Source organism: Anoplolepis gracilipes, chromosome 12 (genome assembly GCF_047496725.1).
Source record: "Anoplolepis gracilipes chromosome 12, ASM4749672v1, whole genome shotgun sequence".
NCBI lineage: Eukaryota > Metazoa > Arthropoda > Insecta > Hymenoptera > Formicidae > Anoplolepis > Anoplolepis gracilipes.
The window spans coordinates 5,939,803-5,958,826 of NC_132981.1; the positions used below are offsets into that span (position 1 = coordinate 5,939,803).

Consider the following 19,024-nt stretch of genomic DNA (forward strand, 5'->3'; position numbering starts at 1 on the left):
TGCTATTATTTATCGATACATAATGCGATCTTTTTCTCGCGAGACAAAACTATCGCACATTTCCTCAAGCATTATGGCTATACACCTGTGAGAACTCTGACAGGTGATCCGTGTGACGCGGAGAAGCGCGAAGGGACCTTTCTTCCCACGACTCTTCGGCTGTCTGTATTGTATACTATTATACTAGAGACAGTGCAACACACAGACAAAGATATAAGATCAGAAGAGCACACTAAGAAACGGCAACGATATTATTGCCGCCCTGGAAACAGCAGAAATCACTTAGCACTCAATTCCAGCCGCAAGTTGACTTTTCTGAATTTGGGCCGATGTGCCACAAGCTGCTGGCAGGATAGGAACTTGAAACTTGGTTTCCGCAAAAGCAAGGGAAACTCTGACCCCGCGCCTGTTCGGTTCCTCCTTCGTACATTTATATATATATATATATATATATATATATATATCCTGTGTATACACAAGGTGTTCCATAAGCATCGCGCACACAATCTGCGCTATCGACTGTGAATATTATTATTGATATAAATCAAACTTGAGAAGATATTCTTTTTTTCCAATGTTGAAAAACCGATATTTATAGTTAATTAAAAATTAATCGATAACAGACTTGACTTTAATAGAATTTTAATTTGAAGTTAACTATGTCTTAAAAGTTGAACATAGTTAGGAGAATCAAATTTTCTTTGCGAAACACACTCACACACATACACACACAATATGGACTCTACATTAATTAAAGAATCTATATTTCAAATATAACTGTGATGAATCTGAGACATTCTGTACACGTAATTTTCACGATTAATGCATACATATGTAGATACATAAGTATATATTACATATACTTTGTATACTATTACTATAATTACTTCAAACACTATATCAATTAGAGGAAAATTTAATTAATGAAAATTACACAGGACGAAAAGAACCTATAACGATGATAAGATTTTTATTTGAAACTTAAGAGATATAAAAAAAAATTAAATCAGAAATATGTAATTTTTTATATTATTATATAAAGTAGAATTATAAGAATTCAATAATTTATGAGATAATTTATTTTAACATGTTGCAAAATGTGAAATATTTTGTGAATTATTAAGCTTTCCATTTTCATTAAAATATCTATTAAATATTTCACACGATAATGAATAGAGTCAATTGATTATGACCTCTTTCCCTTCTCCAATTTAAACATTATACAAGTGTAACAGTTTTAAATATTTGTTTAAATACAATTATTTTTTTATATCAATTAATTTGCCTCATTATTTTATGCATAAAAATATTCAGATAAAGTCATTGAAAGGCAAACACATTTCGAGATATATTATGCACATATGTTACATAACATGTCAAAATAAATTATCTATAAATATCTTCTAAAATATTATTTAATGTTTTAATATATTTATATGCACAAAGAGAGAATGTCTAAGAGAAAGCACATATATAAAAATTTTATATAAAATTTTATTAAAAAAAATTAAGATGGTTATTTAACTTTATTTAACTCTCAAGTAATTCCATCTATTAAAAAGCTTATTACTATACAATAGCTCTCTCTGTACAACGTAACTTTTGTTTGATGAAATTTCTCGTTCGCTGTTATCATTTCGGAAATAATGGAGGTAATAATAGTTACTTGACTACCTTTCTATGTATTTACATTTATACACATATATACATAATGCAGATAGATCTATCTAGGCACAGATGAAATATATATGAAATGCTTTATCTATCTCAGACGATTAGAGGTTCTTCGCGATGCAGTAGACTGCACGATGCAGCCAGATAGCCTGTTGAAAGCACAGCTACCACCATACTTAGATCACGCGATTACTTGGTGGACACAGAAAGGCTTCTGCTAAAAGCAGCCGGATAAAGAGGCAATGAAAAAAGAAAGGGGAAAAAAGCCGGAGAAACGAGAAGGCGGAGACGGGGAAAGGGTGAGGGGGAGGATAGGGAGGATAGGGAGGTAAAAAGTGCATCGCGCGTTAAGGAGCAGTATTTCCCGCGGGACTGGTGTATCTTCTGACTATCTCCGGTTAGAAATATCGTTTCTCAAAGCACAATGGCTCCATACTCAATTACCCCAGAGATGCACTCGGGGAGAGCAGCAGAAATCGCTCTTTGACTCTTCTTTCGACGCATCGTTCGTTTGCGCAAATTACTGTTGCGCTAAACTTCTCGACTCTCTTCTTACGTACGATCCTATCTAACCACACGTTTCTCGATAACCAATTTCTATATTGGCAACTTTTCGTTCCCTACGGCGCTTGTCGTAATCATAAAATCGAATGTTGTCGAGGCTTATAAGTAAAAAAGGTTGGAAAGAGAGATTTTGAATTTTATATGATTAATTTATATATAACCTGAAAAATTCGCTTAAAAATTGATTGCATTTTTAACATTAACCACAATTTAAAAACAAACATTCTAGGCAAAAATAAATAAACAAGCAAATAATATCTCGTAATCAAAATTTTATCAGACTGCAATAATTAACGTTATAGATAGAGAAATAAAAAGATATTAATAATGATAATTTCAAATCGATAAAAGACAAAAAAAAATAAAGATATTTTTGATGAAAACTTTTTATTTATAAGCCTCCTTCCTTCGAGTAGAATTGCATAATGTTACGAACCATAAATGGCAATGAGCCGGAAGGTATGCTAGATAAGATGCGTAGAGAGTATCGATTTTCAAAAAGCTGCCGCTATATTATCTTCCTTTGAGTGCCGATGTTGCAGAGACAAAGTTAAGAAAGTACAAGATATAAACTGTTAATACTTTTCCTTCCGCAATCACATCAAATGTCATTTTACAAACTCGTTTTATCTTTCAAGTCGTTTGTGACAATAGAATGTGCCCGTAAAGATTATCCTCGAATATTTCTCATTGTCGGAGAATAATAAGAGAGAATATAAATATTCAGGAACTACATTGGGCACGTTTCTTAATTTGACATTTTCTCTTTTATGAACCTCAGCAACTTTTGATAAAATCCCAAACATGTCAGCCTCCAAACTATTATTTTTTATAATCTGTTTAAAAAAAATTGAGAAAATTAATATTACAAATAGTGAAATTGCACCAATTTTTGTACCCACTGAAATAAATCGGCTTTGATCGAGGTATATACCATGTTAGATATTGAAAAGTTTATCAATAAAACGAATGCTATTTGTCCGCGCTATTTCTACTCTTTATGGATGTATTATAAAATTGCTACCGCTTATTCTTCCGCGTGCATACATATATGTATCTACCTGCGTGGAACGGATAATTCACACTAAACCGGAAATCGGTCAGTAGCTGCGTGAATCCCTTTTTACTCGACACTGTATACGTACATACACGCGCTTCGTAAATGTTTTGCTAAACGACTTTTAGCGTGTATGCGTGTCGTAACAGCACCTACGTAATGTCAACAACAATCGTGCATCACACTCTCGAATGTGTCCGCAATCCTCCCAATCGCGTCAGAATAAATTTTAAAAGCCGCTTTTATATATTTCAATTATTCTTCACACTCAATGTACAATTTATTGGAAAAAGCCTCCCCCACATACGTATTTCTATTTTGTACATCTACACGGCAGAGAGAAATGTAAAAATGAATGGTTTTTTGGTGCAAATTAAACTTCATTGTGTCCACTAACATTGAGATAAATTTGGGGATAAATACTGATAGTACATATAAAATATGAATTCCAATAAAGTTTGCCAAAAATTTTATCCGTACACATTTTATAGGTAAATATATGCTATATGTACATACTGTATATAAATATGGCCTTTTTTTGCAATAGTAATAATAAATGTGCTTTCAATCCGTCAATCGATATTGATGAAACAAAGACAAAAGATTGGAATAATTGAGTTGATTTTGTCAACGGCGGTACCTTTAATCACAATGCGTCGTATCACGCATAGGTGCTCACGATCGATATGAGGAGGGAGAAATATCGTGCAATCTGGACTATCGGCACTTCTTTATGGATCGCTTGGCGCGCAACACCGATTTGATAGGTCCTACGATGTGCAAGGGAGCGGATATCAATCTAGGAGCAGGTGGCCGAAATATTCGCAAACAAGCTAGCAAGAATTTATATACAGCCGTGGGTGGTGCCAGTACACACGTTTTATTTCGTCGTCTACTATTGGCTGGGTGAATTTTTTTTTTGCGATGCTCTCTCGTGAATCGGATTTTTTTTAGGGCGAGCAGGTATTTATTCATGAATCCGGAATGACAATGTAGCCACAACGCTTTCTCGTCCCGTGCGATCGAGTTCTGTCACGCGACCCGAAGGTTACAGATATACACACATATGTATGTGTATATATATATATATATATATATATATATATATATAACTGTGTATACTCATTCGTTTTTTTTTTGTTTTTTTTTATTTTACTAATGCAAATGTTAAGCGCATTTGAATTGCAGACCGCCGCGTTACGCAAACAGGTGTTTAAACATTAATCTTAATATTTTTGATGTACTTTTGTGAGAGCCTGCGGATCGCTATTGCGTTTTTACATTTGGGTTCATTTGCAAATTAATATGAGTAGGTATATATATATATATATATATATATAAATGAGAGAAAGAGAGAATTTTCATAAAGCCTACCTAAAAATAATACGAGGCATAAAATGTCGAAAGGAATAAAATATTTCAGTTTCAAGAGCCGATACTGATCTTATCTCTTCGATATAGACCCTGCCAGAACTCCGTGCAGCCCGTATAGCCTGAAGTAGAAAAGCTCTTCACATAATTTCGAAGGCCAGTTATTCCCGTTCGATAATTTCCAAATGTCCAAGCGTAACTTGAATTCACAGGTGTCATACGAATTATCGAAATAGTCGCTCGGAAATTAACGAGGTTTCCATTCTCTGCGATATCGACAATAATTTATATTCAATTTTCATACACGCGCACATGCATCCCTCCCTCTATGCCGGCCGTTGAAATTCGTACTGTCGGAATACATATGAATCGTACTGAGAGACGGTATACACACGGCATTAGTGAAATCGTAATTGAAATATTAATTTATGACGCATAACGGCCGCCTAGTAATTAACACGCTCTGTAACCCCGTGTCAACGGATGCGCAATGCATGCATTACGGCGCGACACGGCCGCATTACATAAATACCCGGCTTTAGTCTGGCCTCGGCCAGATCATAATGGGCGAAGTATACAATTCTGCCATTATATCCCCGCTGAAACAGCTTACAGTGAAAATCCGTGAATGTATATATATATATATATATATATATATATATATGTGTGTGTGTGTGTGTGTGTGTGTGTGTGTCTGTGAGGGACATGTGAGAGAGGAGGTTTGTGTCCCTTGCGTTAAAAGTGTCGGTGCGTATATCAGTATCGCGTTAAATTGTTACACAATAATATAAACAAAAATATTTATGTTTGTTTATCATCTCGATTCTCAAATTTCTCTAGTTTGGTTATTCGAACCGATCTATTCATGATTGCGTATACTGATATTTCGAATTAAATTTCACGAAAACAATTCTAAATAATTTCGATTGAATTTCTCGGGAAATTAACCTTTCACACTTTTTTTTTTCCTGGACATGTATGGATTACAATATTTAGTCACAGTTTTAACTATTTCAAAATGCTTGAAAATAAACTATATACATATTCCTTGACATTTGTAGAAAATAATTATACATAACAAAAAACTAAAAAATAAATTTAAAACTTTTTTTTTATTGATTAAGATCTTTGAAATATTTTATTGTTAAAATATCAATGGGGTCAAAATGATCTATATGTAACGTTAATTATAAAAAGAATTAACTAATCGCACGTAATGAAGTTTTGGTGTATTTAAGATATTTTTAAAGATATGATTTATGTTTTAAACGGTTTTAAACGAATAGAATGCGATTATATATATGCGTTCACTTACTCTCCTGCGAATCTGAAAAATGTGAAAAATTCTGAACACGCTCGCCGAAGATATTGAGAAAAATGCTGTAGACGTAGCCGTCGTTATAAATCGCGCATTATGTCATGGAGATGATGCACCACCGTATTATCGGCCGTTTACAACAATGTTTTTTTCTTTTCTCTTTTTGCGCATCGAATCGAGACACGCAACAACACGGTCAGCTCGTCGTGAGCCATGTATCAATTACATAGGGAGCAGCATCATACGAATAAATAGACTGTTAGCGGTTATACATTCAGAGAGAACAAACGTGACTTCCGTTGCCCCGCGTGTTGAATATCAGCTGGAATCGATGCTCCCTTTTAATGGAGATATTCGCTGCATTGGATATAGGATGAGCGCCCACGCTGAAATTATTCCGAGATAGATCGAGCATTATGATGGATCGGCTTTCGTTTTGCCGTTTTGGTAACCAACACATTGAGAGAATATACACATGTTGACTCTGTGGTTGAAAGTTGTGAATTAAATCATGCACATTAATAAGCGTTCGGCAAACGGGATAATATTAACTATTAATGGGAAAATATATATGAAAAGGGAAGGGGAAACGAGAGCGAATACAATTATCGCCTAAATATAATTTCGCCTCCAGAAATGTCATAAATTTATTAACTCGTTATCACGCAATATTAACTGCCTATTTTTATAGCCGTTATCAAGTAAATAATTATCAAGTGATAATTATTTTCTTCTCAGCTTATAATAGGGTGAAGAAACAAAGCTTAAAAAATAAATAATGCCAGAAATATATTACAATTGATTTCTAATTATTTGATAAATTAATACGAAAGAGACCTAAAACAAACACGATATAATTAAATAAAATAAATAAAATAAACACAATGCATTTTGTCGATATATAAATGCAGCTAATTAGTACTATTAAAGTTAAGCGTCCTCCCTTCACAGTTGGATACAATTCCTGCTGCTAGCGTAGAGTATATTAGCAATTATCTCGGAGTGAGACAAAACTTTAGCGGAGCTTACACTGGAAACTGCGAACGACAGACTACGCGAACACTTGTGGAACTTTCATTTGCAGTTCTTCTGATGTAGAGGACAGATTATAGACGTACATCTAATAGTCGGGAGACCACTTACGCTCCCGCATAATGAAACAAATGTTTCCAATGCGACCGCGTCTGTTCGTTTAAAAATAAAAGAGGTAATTTCTATGCCGCGCATACCATCGGGCATTCCACATACGAAATTCTAGCCTTAGTAACCTTAGTGTACGTAGGGCGACGTGACTGTAACGCAACCGCGCAAAGTGAATCGCGCCAATATCAGCTGCGCGACTTTGTATTACCCAGAGAATACACCCGGTCTCTATATGAACTCGATATTTCGACCACATGCATCCAGAACGTTTGTTTTTCTATCTTTCTAGTTGTATTGGTGGTACATTTTTTTTTTTTTTTTTTTTTTTTAGGTATAAGAAACGAAAAAAGGGATATCTATTTAAAACTAGAATTTGAAAAAAAAAATGAAAAATAAAAAATTTTCGTGAAATCTGAGTTTCTAGAGCAAAGATCCCTGACCAGCTTTTCGTTGCTCACGACAGCAATGAACGAGCTGGTTGTATAACTAGATTCAACTGCATAATGCAAGGAAAGACTAAACAACTTTCATATTACAGTGTACGAAGCGTATGCTGACGTCACGCTAAACGCACTTTTAAATATCCTGCAACATTTGCAACAAACAATAATTTAGTTTGCAGGGAACTAGATAAGAATATTTTATTTATTGACGCGTAAACTTGAAGAAGTGTCTTGTTGTACAGTATTAAAGCTAATATTTTTACTGTGCTCTGAATATTATTTGTATATAGATTTTATATACGTATTTCGGTAATGCTTGTATTATATATTCCATTGTATTTTCCATTGTATTTTCTATTGTATTTTTCATTCTATTTTCTATGCTCCCGGAGGATCAATTATTGTCAATGCGACAAAAGATTTAAATCTAACAGAAAGCAATGCAAAATATTTACATATTTATTTTTTTTTTATTATTGTGCATATATAATTACATATTTTGATATACGTTTAACGTTTATAACAAAAAATTTAATTATATATATCGCTTAATCCCTTTGTAGGAAAGTTATATAAATTTTACATTTCTGAATGAAAAATACAATTATTTCGCTTAACTGCCTTTTTTATCGCGCGAAGCGAGAAATCTGTCAGAAAATTGTATGCGAAAATGCCATTTCCTCTAACGAGAAAATTATATCTTACAGTCGCGTACAAGCCGCGCGAAAGAGCAGGACGCGCTCATAAGAGAATACGGTGTTCGCTAGAAGCTTTCTAACTGATAACAGACGGAGATAACACTCGTTGTGAAAAGAAAAAAAGTACGAGGAGTGCACACTATGCGAGAATATGTTTTCCTTTTTTTTCTCATGTTACCGCGAAATGTGAAGACATTTGGAAAGAAATTACAGATATGCATGTAACGAACGTGACGCGTTTCGCGATATCTATCTCTCCAAAGCTTCTCTCATCTCAAAATGAGATATCACGTTGTTGTTTTCGCGTGACATTTTCAGTAAGCAAAATGGTCATGGTTAATGGGTTCTCACGTCTGCTACATTTCTCTGTCATTGTTTTACAAATTTGTAATGTATTCACAATGACATAATGATTGTTCACGACACTATTAACGATAATGAGAATGACGTTAATAGCACTGATACATACGTGGAAATGCAGAGATATGTATTTATAAAATATTACGGAGGGGAAAAGGGAGGCGGGCGAAAAATATAATAATTGCACTTCGCATTTGCTATCTTGTTATCGTTTTATTTTGGGGAATTAAAGGAGAGAGAGAGAGAGAGAGAGATAGAGAGGATATACAACCAAAACTCAATTAATTTGGGTCAGTAAATTCAATATCCATATAATATATATACATGGTATGTCTATTTGCAAACTGAAAAATCTTATACAGTTGCATTGATTGCAATTTTTTTAGATATCAAATATAGAGGAATGTCGGCGTCGGTATCTCGTTCATTCAATTAGAACTCAAACACTCCGACAGTGAAAGATACACGGATGTGTGTTTCACGATTGATAAATATCAGGTTTGACCGGGGAGGAAGACGGGGGAGGAATTCCAATGATACACATGAATCGCACGTATTGCCTGAAGCAAGAAGACAGCTTTAACCGATTAACGTGCAACTGCCGAGTTCCGACCGGCGTACAAAGGGGTGGATATTGACCGATTTCGCGCATCGATGTTTGCATATAAGAGCTGTCCATTAAAAGCAATGGAAGAGATAGGATCGGCCAGATGATTACCGAGAGCGCAGGAACGCTCTCATCTAAACTGGTTACAATGTCATCATCCGTGATCCACCTCCGATATCTTCCGCTAATGACAGCTTGTGTTAGTGACAGGCTTCCCCGCATCGATAATTTTCAAAATTTGCAATATAGCCTAGTCCACTCGTATCAAGGCTAAGAGTGGCGCCTCATTTATTAATATTATTTTAACACAGCGGTCATTTAATCGCGATATTTAAAATCAAATATTTTTAGGATTTTATTAGATCGATAAATAAAAAATCTTTTTCCCTCACAAGGATATTTTTTATCAAGAACAACTGTCGTCGATGATCGTGGAGAACATGTTATATATTGCGTTTTTACATTGTCTACAATAGTTTCTAAAGCAACCAATCATATTATCCGTTATATTTTTTTATCCAAGCTCAGCTAAGTGGAATATCGTGCGCGTTTTCTTTTGCGTAAAATTTTATATCCTGAAGATTTTCCCGAGTCTTTGATCTAAAAGAAATACTCCATTTAATTCTCCGCATGGAAATCTCGAAAACGCGACAAAGATATGTATATTCGTTTTCTTGTTAAAATGCACGGCATAGGAATGTGAAGGAGAGAAACCCCTATATTTATTTCCCAGCTTACCGTAAGTTCTTTCCAATCTCTCTCCGGTATTATGCGTCATACCATGGACCTCACCCGCGTAATCCCGAGTGCCAAGGAGAGAGAGAGAGAGAGAGAGAGAGAGAGACTTAAGAGCCGCGATGCCAACCAAGCGAGACCCCTTTGCTTGCTCGGGCGAACGGAATCTCAAACGATATTTCGTTTCGGGCTATATACCTACACACGTATCAAAAAGTGTTGCTCAAAGAAATGTAACGGTAAAACTTGCGAGCTTGTAAAAATGTCACGTTTGATGATATAAGCGGAATTCCTCGGTTTAGAGTAGGAGACGCAGCAAGCAAACACTTGAGGAAGTTTATCGTCAAGTCCGCTCGACTTTTTCCTTTAGACTTATGTCATCTAACTTCTTGTGCCGCCCGTTCTGATTTACTATACGAAACCTCGATTTCGACCACGAAGACCGTCGCACGATTTCAGAAAAGTGGAGAAAAACCTCCTTTTACCTGTCCAACTGAACGAAATGTCGCCAATACCGCCTTTATTCGTCGCGGTGTCAATGTGGTTTTTTTTCTCACGTGAAGAAAAACTAAAATAGAATGTGTCAAATATACTCATAAAATATCAGCAATCGTTTTATGACAAATATTTTTTTTTTACGTCATTAATTTTTTAAAAATTTTTGTGTCGACTGCGACAAAAAGTCTGAAGGAAACTCTTGTAATTTTCACGGACAAAATTTCACTGCCGCGTGCCAACATCTCATTCATCTTTTTCAGTCATACGGAAGATTGCACGGGTTCTTGAAGAATGAAACTGTCCTTGTGAAAGAGTACGAAAACTAATTCTCGGTACTCTCGTTTAGCGAGAGATGGGACACATCCACGTTATTCTTGTTCATTGTAATGTACTTTTATGTCACAGTATTGTAACTTATGTACTAAATACACAGGATTTTCTTTCTGATCTCGTGAAAAGAATTTATTTGTGAAAAAAGGTCACCGAACCAACCCGTCCAACTCGGCATTTTGTTTGTAAACTTTAAAGATAAGCTGAAAACTTAAAATAAACATTTAAACACAAATATTTACAAAAATATACAAAAATTAAAGGTTATTTCTTCTATCAGATTGTATCATAGTTTTCAAAATATTATTTCAAACTTTTAATTAAAACGCCTTTTGTAAAGTAAACTAATTGAACTCCGAGAAATCGTTGTTGAAAACCGAGATTTATTTGCTGTAAAAACTGCAAAAACGTGGTACAACAGTAAGAGGTAATGTATTGCAAATTATTAAATTTATCAAATATAAAATAAAAAATGATATATTTCATCTTTTATTTATTTCTAAAAGGAAACTAAAAGTAAATTATTAATGTGTGTGTGTGTGTGTGTGTGTGTGTGTGGTGGAGAAATTTTATGTGTTAGATATCTATAAAAAATAAATACAGATTAAATTAATCAATTTATTCATGTTCTTAAATTAAGACTTTAAAACAAACAAAGCTTACGTTGATATATAAATTACAATTATATAAGTATATCAGTTTATGCGAAACGTTCTAATTTTTTAAATTATATATTGTGAAAAAGTAATAAACATGAAAGAAAAAAACATTTAAAAATTTACAAATATGTAAAGAGAATAATTAACGTTATTAAAAATAATATTATTATTTGTACATTTTTAGGGAACTTTTCAAAAACTTAGTACAAGCTAATTAAATGTAAATAAACGAATTGCAATAGTTGCACGAAGTATGGTCATTTAATAAGTAAATTCATTACAACTGGGATAAAATGCATTTAATTGCTACAAAATAGAGATATATTGAGTTAGAAGATCTTATCCAATTGTCGGTTTTGATACTTTTTCTCTGAGATTGTTCGTAAAAGCATCAGCTTGAATGATTCGATTTAATCAGTTTCTTATAGAAAAATATAAATTGTAGCCATTGCACAATCCAATTATATCTTTTCGTACATATCAAATTAACGGATAAAAACAATTATGACACTTTACTCACATGACGATGAAAGAATTATATTATGGAAGAGGTGAGGTAGGAGAAGGAACGCAACTCATTCGAAGTATCGATTTTCCATCGCCATTACGTGGCGGTATCGGTGGTTCCGTTTTTCGTTAATAATTCATTTTTTCGCGACTTAGTTGCGAAATGGCCGACTATTAATCTTGTCGTTGCGGTGATCCCTGAAATTGAATTTCCGCAGTGACAGATATTCGCTGAGGACTGCGAGATGGTTATATAGAACAGTCCATAGAATTCGCGATCCTCGAAACGCGACGTCCATTTTCTCTTTTCTCATATTTTTTTTTTTATTGTTTGAGTATACAGAATTTTATGGCGATCAGTCCATTTGTCTCACGGACCAACTGTTTCATCGAGTGTCTCTTTGACGTTTCGCTCATCGATAGCGGAAAAGCGTGCGCACGACACACAATGCGTGACTGTGGTATGACTTTCGATATATACATACATATACAGACACATACAGACAGATATATCCTCTGATTTAATTCCTAGATTGTGCCCAAAAGAAAAATAATAATAAAAATGATTTTTCTTGAATTTTCCTTATGCGATGGTAGTTGCTTGTTCGAGAAATCGCAAAGATATGATAGTCTCGATTGATGAAAGATCGCGTGATCAGGTATTTGTCGTGTATGTGTACAACCGCGAGGGATGGGGGGATACGTGTATAGTATACGTATTCTCGCCTTTGCGAGAAGTGGGCCGTGTGCACACCATCTGTCGTTACCGAGCCTCGTTACCGTTCCCGTCACGTCAGTGGTGTGTGTTGCTGCGATAAATCTGGCATGCCCGAATCTCGCGCGTTATTACTTTGCGCTTTTACTCCCGGGGTAGCACCGGAGTCAGCTGGTATATTTCATCGGACCTTGCAACCCCCGTTTCTTCGGACTGTTACACGCGCGCGTCCTTTTTATTATGACGATAATCATAATAGGACTTATCGTTGTTTCTATAAAGAAGTCGTAAAAACTCTCTTGAAGTATAAAAACGAAAAAAAAGGAAAGAGAAACTGATGTCGAAAAAAAAAATAAATAAATAAATAAAAGTCAACGAGTCCGTTTCTAGCTGATTCTATTAATAAAATGTATAAATGAAATTATTACAATTTGTTAGAAATATTAAAGCCTTATGTAATGCGATTTTCGTCTAAGCCGCGCGCTCGCGAAGATGTCTTTCAACGTAGCAGACACAAAGGATAAACTTCGAGCTGGTACCGAAATTACTCGGAAGCCAGATAAAGTTTTGCCACAACTTAGGTAACAGCACGAGGTCATCAAACAATCGGGGTAGCAGCCCGCAATGAAACCGCGCTATTGCCAATTGATCGAATCGGTTCTGATTTTCAAGTCTTCAGGATAGTTTCTACTCGGTTAGGATCGATAGGGGCAGTTCGCGAGGGCCTTGGTTCACAATAAGGAGCTAAGAAGTATAGCTCGAGATCAATTGAAAAGTATCGACCTCGCTTTCCAAGTGTTACCCTCGGATAAAGAATTACGTCAATTTATATATCGCGCGAGTTTTGGGCGCCCTCACCCTTCACCGTCACCCTTCGCCCCTCCCTGGCTTGTTGCGGGAAACTTTCGTCGTAACGTTAAGCCGCTTTACGAGATTACACCGTCGGCAATTTACATACGATTGAGTTACGACGGCGCGGAGGCGGCGCTTGTGGTGTGAGAAAGACAGTTAAAAGTATAGTGTTCTCGTGTCGCCTACATATTATTCGCACGTCACACAAAAATCTGAGCGAGGCTATATCGAAAATGCTCGCGAAAATGTAAGTTTCGACAAGTTGTTTTTATACTAAATGTACGTGAATTAATCGCATCGAACTTTGACCCACGTATTTTCCATATATAAAACGCGGATACACAATATCCAACGGCGGAAATTTATAACTTCGTAATAAGATGCTCGTGTTTATTATTCTTACTTTGCTCTCGTAGCGCTTGCAAAAGGTACCAAAGTTTCAAGAGAAAATATCGATTGTATACCGAAGCGCGAAAATTCCAGAGACGCGCATTAATTATTGCACATATATACGCAGAGTCGCGAAAAAGAGAGGTAGCCTCTGGCTTGATTCCCGGACTGTGTAGCCAGTTTTTCGTAGACTTGGTTTAGCATCGAACGAGAGAGAAAATTTAACTTGCACCTACGCCCTGGAGAACTCGGAAAGATAAACTCGGAAAAGTTTGTAATTGCACGACGATTACAACTTAAATATGCGCTTTAGCGCGACCAGAGAATTTACAAGTACTCTCTTTTCTTCTCTCCCTTTCTCCCCCCTCCCTCCCTCTCTCTCTCTCTCTCTCTCTCTCTCTCTCTGTCTCTCACGTACAGTGTCGGACCTTTAATGAATATTGCTCTTGGATCGGTGTATCTGGCTGGTGTAACATGAGTACACGGGCAAATCCGACGAGATATAGACCGGGGCCTCAAGTTTTGTCGCTTTCCACGAGCCGTATTATTAAACTTCCGGCAAGCCGAAAGCGAGCATATTCCGGAGTAGCTTCAGTCTAAGATGGTAATAGCGAACTTTTGCCCCCCACGAAGCTACGACGAGATTTCTCAGCCCATTCGCCAACGGGAAACTGAGCAAAATTATTCGCTAGCGCGTAACGCGGCCGAATTGATTAGATCTAAACTTGCTTCCGCAAACGTGATATCCAGTAGTGCTCGGACGTGACGACGGACATTACAAAGTAGTAAACGAGAAAGAGAGAGAGAGAGAGAGAGAGAGAGAGAGAGAGAGAGAGAGAATGAGAAATTAACGTATCGTGTTTAAGCCAGCGTCGGAATTTTCGGCAATTCCGCTTGATGAACCCGAACGTTGCGCTAGACGCGTTGACAGGCGAAAACCATCGAAATATTTCCGCACGCGCGAAAACTGAAAGAGAGGGACAGCGAGAAAGAGTGAGAAAGCGAGGGAGGACCGTTTGTTCCGCGCTGTTAACCGCATGTGCGATGCGCGCACGTGTCTATGTAACTCGGGCTCGATGATGCTACGCGACCGGAGCAATGAATATCCATGTGTCCCTCATGGCTCGACGAAATTAAATGTGATACACTCGTGCGCCGCGTAACGCCGGTCAGTTATACGCTGCCAGTCGGCGTATTACCAAGCCGCTCGTTTTTCTTCTTCATCCATTGCCAGAAAAATTGCGGCCCTCGATCCACGCAAATGCGCTCTAACGCCTCTCATCTACGTATAATCAAATTACAACGCGTTACCGCACTTGATTTTTCGCTTCAAATTTCACGCGACCGCGTGCGCTATGTTTGTTATTCTTTGAAGATCACATATGGGTCATTTTGACACTAGTGATATTCTGTATTTACCAATCTTTGCGTGTAAGTAATTAATAGAAATAAATGTTTAAAATTTTATTGTTTAACCTTGTACATGATTATTTACTACACAGATGTCAAAGAATATAATATATAAATATATATAGATTTTTGTAGATTTTTTTCAAGCCTTTTGAAAGAACTATAGGTAGAAACTGCGATAAAACATTTTAATCCAAATGTGATTAGGAACAGAAAGTAAAATGTGTGATCTACAAGAATTAATAATTTGCCTTCCTCTTCTTATCTTATAAAATAATTACTTTCAAGTTTTTTTTTATAAATTTTTAACTTTACTTTTATCAATGCTAAGCTTGTAATGAGAGAGTAAATATGTACTTTCGTAAAAGTCACCGTTTATACAAGTTTTAATATATTATTATTAAAGGCTAAACTGACGATACGATTACAACACTAAATTTCAACTGGTAAAAGGACATTTTACATCGTATCGATGTTTCCTGATTTATGGGTCAGCTTCGGAGCTGACTACTAAAGCAATGAATACCGAGTCGCACTGAGCAATCCATCAAGCCGAATATAATTCAGCGTCTGCATCTGACGTCATATGACGTAGTATGCAACGTATAACTAAACGCCGTTCTTTTTGTAAACGTCTCGCTCATGCGTCATCTCTGCGCTCGCCCGTGCAAAGAAAATGCAAATATATACGTGCGCATGTATATGTGTACGGTTACGTTATGGTCGACACGATATTACCCCGAATAGCATTCTCATATTTTTACAATCACTCACTTACAACTTTAAAATGCATGCAAGCGGATTGTTACATACATACATATGTTGGGGAAATGCAAACTTCAACGTAATAAGCTGTTCCACTATAATGAAATAGCATAAAATTCGATATGCTTCGTCTCGCATTAGAATAAAATACCCGTATACTAAGCAATACCCGATATGTTTGTAATAGCATAATAGTTTGCTCATGCATTATCATTAAAATATGCTAACTGATAATTTTACTTTGCATGTGCATACAAATTAATATTATCTTTCTTGGAGCATACTCAAAGAATGAATAAATTGAATAATATAGAAAGACATTATTATATAATTATAATGTAAACAAAAAAATTCAATGAAAAGAATGATTGTTTTCTGTATCTTTTATGTTTAATATAATTTTTATTTTAAAAATACTTTTTACTCATCACATGATGTGAAAAAATTAAATTCTTTGTATGATGAGAAAAAAGAAAAAAACTTTAAATAAACAACTATAATCACTTTCTTGTTGAACTATATTATATTATCAATTATCAAGAAATAATCGATTATTGTTTTCCCTCATCTTATTTCATGCTTTGCATTTAGAATAGGCGGCTTATAATCTTTCATCTGTTCTATAATCTTATGCCTACGAATGTGTTTATCAGAACAACCACACCATATCTCGTGCATTATATAGGAGAGAGAACAAACATATCCTCGCAATTCGTGACTTTGCCAACGGTACAGGCTAGCCGGTCGAGGCCGGCTCATGGTAACAGGGGCATTGTTTTTGTCGGACACGTTGCCTGGATACTAATGCGTTCGGGCACCTAACGTCCGGCTATACGTTAAGCCCGATGCGCCAACATAAATGCGGCTTACGTCCGCGCACGATAACGGATCCTTAAACCGACATGTGTGTGCAATATCGGGTCGCGTTAACAGTAATCCGCCTCGTCGAGGCATGTCAGAGAAAGAATCTCCTATCCGCGGAATAATAAAATCCCCCACCCTTTCCTCCTTTGAAATTTCGCGATCCGGTAACATGACACGATAATATTCACCCCCTTCGCCCTTCTTCCTTCCTTGTCCCCCTCGTTTGTGATATCCAGGTTTTAGAAATAAATCGATATTTACCTGGATTTACGGCGTGGCAGTGGTTGAGAAGCGGCAGCCAACAGAGCAGTAGCACCGCTCTCTGCATCTGAAACCAAAATTAACGCCTGTGAAACGTTTAAGCATAAATCGTGCATATATGCTACGTCTAAAATTACGGCATATGCGATCGTTCATAAAATATTAATATCTCAAAAAATTGATTAGAAAGCGATTAAGATTATAATTACAGTATTCTATTAATTATGTTTATGGTTAAATTCTTTGGTAAACTCAAAATTGATTTTTTGTTAACGAAAAGTTTGACAAGAATCCTACAATAATTGTAAAGATAGTTATCGTTGGAAATTAAATTGTCTTTTAATTTTTCTACAAGTCTAGAGTTTTAAAAATATAAATATCTAAGGAATACTCGTTTCTGGTTTACTTTAACGAAGACTTAAAGTGAGTTTCAATTGACAAGACATATAATTCTTTTTTAAGCCTGTAAAGTTCTTAGTCGAGAATAAATGGTAGTCTCGTGCGTCAAACTCTTTAAGGAAGGTCAGCTCAAAGTTTTTCAAATTAGATCTGTCAAAGTTCATCGTGAGAACGCGGATTAGGTTACTCACTTTAATTTTGATCGTAACAATTAATTGATTTTATAGATGCAACCAACACACTCCATACGATTCTGGTACAACTGTAGCATGTATCTCTTTGTAATTAAATTATTTCTTTTGCAAGAGCTTCAGACAGATTTTTAATTTAATAATTTTCAATAATTTGCAATTGAATTATTATGTAGATTCTTCCATTTCACACTTTCTTTGTTTCGTAATGAAATTTTCAATATTAATGTCTATTAATTTCATGTACGCGTTTAAGGCCGTAATGTAAAATAATCTCGGCGTTATTAACGAGCTCGTTACATGCGTGTAAATATGTATATTGAAACCTCGTGTGAGAAACGAGAAGTCCTACATACACGTATGTACACGTAGTAAATGCATAGGGAGAGAGAGAAAGAGAGAGAAAATAAAGGCAATTCTTTTTGTTGTTTCTCTCTCTCTCATTGTGCTAATAAAAAATGAACTCGGCGTGTGCGTGCGCTCGTCACAAGAGATATATTCACATACGACCGCGCAGTACAAAGGCAACTGTACAAGAAATATTTGTACCGAATTTTTACAGAGAACGCAATTCACCTCTCCGCTATAACTGCGCGTCCGCGTAAAAAGAGACCCGATGCGTTCGCGAGACCTACGTATCTCACGAACGGAACGATTTGTCAGTTGATTCCGATATCACACACATATACACACACACACACACACACACACATCGCGAGAAAATTTAAAATTGCAACATCCACGAAGTGCCGATAATCGGCGCACTACTTTGATTAATATTCACTCGAGGGGAAAAAAGAATGCTATTTTGTATTATGGCAAATCTTTGCACGTATTTTTCAATTATTCCTTTTTATCCGATTTATCCTTCGCGAAATATATGCATTAAAATTTATCATTTTCATAGATTTTAATATTTTTTTCGCGTACAGGAGATATGTACGATGTAAATAGTATGCAGTAGTATGTAATACGAACGAGATTAATAAAGCGAATGGAAAAAGTCGTATATTGACATGTAAATGAGTGAAATTCTGGCTCGTGCATTACAAAATATAGTCGATACTTGTGTAAATTGTACTTGTGATTCGAATATCGTTATGCCGTTTCAAGCTCATCACGCGACAAGGTATCTTCATGTCGATATACAAATAAAAGTGTCGAATATTTTGCTTGGAGCAGTTTATACACTTGGCGGCAATATGCATCAAAA

At 35.8% G+C, this 19,024-nt stretch overlaps 2 protein-coding genes across 6 annotated transcripts in view; one reads left to right on the forward strand and one right to left on the reverse strand.

Moving 5' to 3' along the window:
- Sol1 overlaps positions 1 to 19,024 on the reverse strand; it is a 278,403-nt gene that overhangs the window by 221,987 nt on the left and 37,392 nt on the right. For 2 of the 3 annotated variants that reach the window (XM_072903291.1, XM_072903290.1), the window contains exon 2: positions 17,222 to 17,288. In XM_072903291.1, coding sequence (XP_072759392.1) covers positions 17,222 to 17,288 — 67 coding nt within the window. Of the gene's footprint in view, positions 1 to 17,221; positions 17,308 to 19,024 lie in introns of all 3 variants that reach the window. The other variant, XM_072903292.1, reaches the window with a different exon arrangement.
- M (zona pellucida domain-containing protein miniature) overlaps positions 1 to 19,024 on the forward strand; it is a 258,694-nt gene that overhangs the window by 160,565 nt on the left and 79,105 nt on the right. Inside the window, exon 1 of one of the 3 annotated variants that reach the window (XM_072903293.1) lies at positions 11,057 to 11,225. The exons of the other annotated variants lie outside the window; for them this stretch is intronic. The gene's annotated coding sequence lies outside the window, so the exon portion shown is untranslated. Of the gene's footprint in view, positions 1 to 11,056; positions 11,226 to 19,024 lie in introns of those variants that run through there. 3 annotated transcript variants of the gene reach the window in all.